The sequence below is a fragment of the Cyprinodon variegatus genome, unplaced genomic scaffold, assembly GCF_000732505.1.
Source record: "Cyprinodon variegatus isolate N-32 unplaced genomic scaffold, C_variegatus-1.0 Scaffold43, whole genome shotgun sequence".
Classification (NCBI taxonomy): Eukaryota; Metazoa; Chordata; class Actinopteri; order Cyprinodontiformes; family Cyprinodontidae; genus Cyprinodon; species Cyprinodon variegatus.
The window spans coordinates 1,656,690-1,661,812 of record NW_015150496.1 but is presented as its reverse complement, the minus strand read 5'-3'; the positions used below and the strand labels follow the sequence as shown (position 1 = coordinate 1,661,812).

Below are 5,123 nucleotides of genomic sequence, written 5' to 3'. Positions count from 1 at the left end.
TTAAAGATGGAAACGCGAAAATGGCGTTTCAAAATCGTCACACTCTGAAGGCTTAATAAAAAAAAGATCTTTTTCAGACCCCGAAACGCCGGCTTCGTATGGATGAGAGGCTGGTTTGGTGAAAAATTTGTGCGTTTAGGCCAGGGTTTGACTTCGTGTGGACGGGGCCTGACCTTGTTGTAATGCAAATAACCTGTGATATGAGCAACCCTTCTACATGAGACTGGATAAAGGCTGAAACAAACTGGCATCAGAATAAGAGCATGCTCCAAACACTTTTCATTACCTGCCTCTGCAACATCAGACCCTTTTTGCAGGAATATATATGTAAATCTTTTATTTAGGCAAACCTATTGAACAACCAGATATCATACGGGTCCTAATTCCTGAGCTGAGAACAGGTTATAACCGTGCATATATTACAGACCCTAAAATAAAATGAAAAAATCCTCAACTGAATCAAATTAGAAACACAAATAAACTTACGAGAACGCTGCCTTTCCCTCTTCGATATCCTTGCTCTTTGCACCTGGGCCAGCCTTCCCACAGACATTTACAGCGATGCACATGAGGAGTCCACACTTGTTGAGAAAATAGCAGGTGACATCCACAGCAACCAGTAGCAACAAGAAAACAGCGATGAGGATTCCCACAATTGCTCCGGTGCCGAGTCCGGAGCCACCGGCTGCAGCATCTCCAGAACCTAAAGAGTAAAAGACAGGCGGAGGGGGAAACACGAACCAAACGACAGAAAAGAAAGAGGGGGGAAAAGAGTTTGAACATGAAGGAGAGGGGACAGTGTGGAAATTAGACAGGGAGGGCAGAGGTGATGAGAAGTGATGAGGGACACAGTGATTCTCTGAATGCAATGCTTCAGGTCAAAGTGAACACTTTGAGTTTGGGAAGGTAACACTCGGACGTTATAGTCCATAGAAACCAGCTGGCAGAGTGGAAGTGGAAGCAGTTTGATACGCCATCAGGTGCATTTCTAAAAATCCTGCTCCTGTAAGCTGCAAAATCCTTCAACTGCGCCATTTTTGCATTTTCTACTCTACATTTACTGTATAGATACACATTGTTAAACATTAACACGACAGTGAAAATGAATCAGTAAACATGCTGGTGAAGATTCTCAGTCATCCAGGTCATAGTCGTTCCAAACAAGTTAAAAAAAAAAAAAAAACAATCCACTGGACTTTGCTTCCAAGTTTGAAGACGTTTCGCTTCCCATCCAGGAAGCTTTTTCAATTCAAAATGTCAGAAATAGTGATGAGTTCCAGGCTTTATACAGTAGCCCAATAAACCCTTGTTTTTGTTTAGAAAAGACCCCTCCTCTATTCAACCAGGTCAGCAATTCCCCTTAGCCTCCCCCTTTTAGAGACATAGACAGTAGAGACTGACATTTTTTCGGGAATCCCACGGGTTACGGGATTCCCGTGGGATGGGAGTCAGTATTAGTAACGGTCACGTGATTGGGACGGTACAGGATTAAACATTAACGGGAGCAGACGGGAGTGGGAGCAAACCGAAAACTAGAATCTATGGCAAAAAATTAAATAAAATAGAAAGAAAAAAAATCCAGTACTGGCGCCGCCATTTTGTAGTTTTTTTCCTTGAAGCCTTCACTATAATGCGAGTCAAAAAAATGACACGACCCAAAAACCAACAGTGCTTACGCTCTGAGTTTTTCACCCGCGCTCAAAAACAACAAATTCAGATTCAATAGCTGGCTGCGAATTGAGACGCAGCCAGAGTATTGGCAGAAATCTTATTGAAGAAAACAAGAATGGGAGTGGTGCAGGAGCGGGAGTCATTCTGAATGGGAGCGGGATGGGAGTGGGAGTAATTTCACCAGGAGTGGGACGGGACAGGATTTAGATTTCTACTTCCGGGATCGGGACTGGACATAATTTTTTTCTGTGGGAGTGGGACGGGACAGGAGTGATAATCCACTCCCGTGTCAGTCTCTAATAGGCAGGTATGGAGCTTTGCAGGCAAAGCCCGCTTGTCCGTTTCAATTAGCATGTTTTTTAAACAGTAGTTTGAGGCTACTGTGTATAGCCTCAAACTCAACGTTATTCCTGACATTTAAATTGAAAAAGCTTCCTGGATGGGAAGCAAAACGTCTTCAAACTTGGAAAAAAAGGGCAGTGGATTGTTCTTTAACTTTTTTGGAATCAATCAGTAAACCAATTTTAAATTGTTCTGTAGAAGTATTACAGTCTATGCTCTAGGAGCTAAGATACATCTGGAGGAGGAAACTAAAGGTAAGGATACAGTATGAAAAAAAATGTGGAAGAACATGATTTATATCTTCAACAGCTGCTAGTTACATGAACTTACCCTCAGATTTCTTACAGTTTTAAGAGTTGAATAAACACCAAAAGCCTTGCTGGCCTTATTATTCTGCTAGTGTGGAATCTGGGTGAAAGTCCGTCATGGATTCCAGATGTTGCTGATAACAGAGTTTGGACTGAATCCAACAACTTACTTCTTTTCTATGTGCACTAAGCAACATAACTCACAGAGGACTGCTCATATACATCCTCCTCTGGCATTCTTGCAATGCTGCCCTTATTTTTAGAAGCTAGAGGATAATAGTGGAAAAATTCCTATTAGACTGATTTTTGTATTTTCTAACTATTCATTTATTTTCTATTTCATAAAAAAACGTATATCTGCAGATGTCAAGTTCAGTTTGTTAGTTTTCTTGTACTACTATATAGTATTTATAGTATTAAGTACAGTTAATCAGTGTTAATCTTATGAAATGGAATTGAAGATTTAAAGTAATTCCCCTCAGGGATTATTTAAATAATTTCCCTCTGGGATTATTAAAAGATGTCTGATTCTGATTAAAGCCTTTGCTAATTTACAATGACTATCCTCAGATGATTGTATAAAAATATAAAAAGAAAAACTAGAGAGTAAATCCATAACACAGATTAAAACTAAACAACACAAATAACTCTAAATGAAAAATCAGTCAATCGAGAAAACAAACAAACAGGCATTTTTAAGTAATTGTTTCCTCTGTATAGAAACATCTGCAGTATATTATCATACAAATGGGTCATACTTAATTATTTTTTAGTCAAGGCTGATCCTTTTATTACTGACATTTTTTTTATTTTTTTATGTTGGAATTCTGACTGGAAAATTCAGAACAGTATCCAATATCCAAAATGACTCCTAAGCATAGAATGCAGTACAATTACCACTAATCATAATAACAATTCTCTTCTCCATTTCAAATCACGTCTCAAAACTAATCCGTTTAATAATGCCTATTGTCTTTAATATCAATCTCCCTGTCACAGCCTTTTTATTTTTGAAATGGTGGAGGACACTACAGGGAAAAGTTGAAGTTACCAGTTAGTACCTCTGGCAGATTATATATGTTTTTACTAAACAGCATAATGCTGTATGACTATTTTTATTTTAAAAAAAAATGTATTTTGCCTACTTTAAAAACCTGACATTTCCTCATCTCTGTATGGGTCGCTAACTGCGCCATGGAAGACAATAAGAAGAAAGCTCCCCTAGAAGATATATAGGCACCTTTCTTAGTGGTTGGACGACAATATTCTGTCCTTTTCCCTAAAAGAAGTAGCCTCTATTAAAACTTTTTTAGAAAGAGCCTTTAAATTAAGATCATGCTTTTGCATAAGCTTAATGGTAACTTAAGAACCCAAATGACTGGCCATTCATAAGGGGCTGACCTGTTCGTCTGGATGTTTTCTAAGCCAAAATAAGGCTTTGTTTTTGGTGCACTCTATAAAGCCTCAAACTCACCACTATTTCTGACATTTTTTATTTAAAAAAGCTTCCCGTATGGGAAGCAAAATGTCTTCAAACTTGGAAACAAAATCTAGTGGGTTGTTTATTTTTTTTTTAAAAGTTTTTTGGAACTTAATGGGAACCTGCTTTCTCAACAGCAAACAGCAGTTGAGGAAGTACTACGGACAGCTACACTTGTCTTCCAGCTGTTTTAACATCATGGCAGCTTTGGTGGTCAAACATTTTTAGTTTGGTTTAAAACTGCATCAGGTGATCATTTTAAAAATTTGAGAAAATCCGCATCAATTTAAAAGGGTCTCACTTTTGGAACATAAAAAAAAAACAACAAAAAAAAATAGAAAAAACTGTTTGTTGTACAATAATTCAGCCAATGGTTTAGGCCAGCCACTAAGAAAGAAATACTTTGATATCTAAGCTCCTGATAAGTATACTAAGAACCGTAAGCCGGAATTGGAATAGTGCTGTAATCCCGGTAAAGGTCCTGTTAAGCAATAAAAGAGGAATAAACCACATTTTTCTTTGAAGATCATTCTCATGTGAAATTGGTCTCTTGTTATCTGCCACCCAGCCAGAATGAAATGCCATCATTTGCAAACCAAATTTAATTTGTGGAAAAACAACTGTTGAAGAACACTCAAATTCAAACAGTGAGATTTCATTTTAGCATAATTTCTCTCAAGGTATTTCCTATTGATTCAAATTGCTCATACTGAAACCAGCATTTCTGCACCCGAACCTTTTTAATAACACAAGCTTTTAACATTTCAAAAATGAGATCCTAATCACTACATAGAGAATTAAACATTTAAATCAATGACTGTTTTATCAGGGCTAAATAGGCTTTTAGTGCAATTTAACCTTACCTTTAGGCTGTTTTGCAGCACTGTATATATAATTTGAAACTGAACCCAGAGTGTTAGAGCAGTAGAGCAGGAGCCCCACATATCATTTCTTGGTTAGATTCCTGACCTTAGCCTTATCTCTTCCCCTGTCTCTCTCTGGCCATTCTTTGTTGGGTAACTGTCTAGGAATGTTATGTCATGATCTTGGCACTGATGACTGGCTCAATTACTCATTCCATTCACCTGTCTAACTCTGCCCGGTTTCTAATCACAGCTCATTTGATCCACCTGCTCCTGCTTCTATTTAAGCTGCTTGCTCTCATTCATCAAGGCAAGATTATTTCTTGTTTTCTCAACCCAGTGGTGAGAGAGGGTTTTAGAGTTCTTTGGTGTTTCTAATTAACCTGACTCCGCCAGAAGGATTTGCTGGCATATCCATCTGGAAACCTTCCGTTGAAGTAATTTTGGGAAGGGGCGAAA

General features: G+C 38.2%; 1 protein-coding gene across 1 annotated transcript in view; it reads right to left on the bottom strand.

Moving 5' to 3' along the window:
- Positions 1–5,123, bottom strand: part of LOC107081855 (neural cell adhesion molecule 1-like) — a 452,491-nt gene that overhangs the window by 18,402 nt on the left and 428,966 nt on the right. The window contains exon 20 of the mRNA XM_015370183.1: positions 485–703. Coding sequence (XP_015225669.1) covers positions 485–703 — 219 coding nt within the window. The remainder of the gene's footprint in view (positions 1–484; positions 704–5,123) is intronic.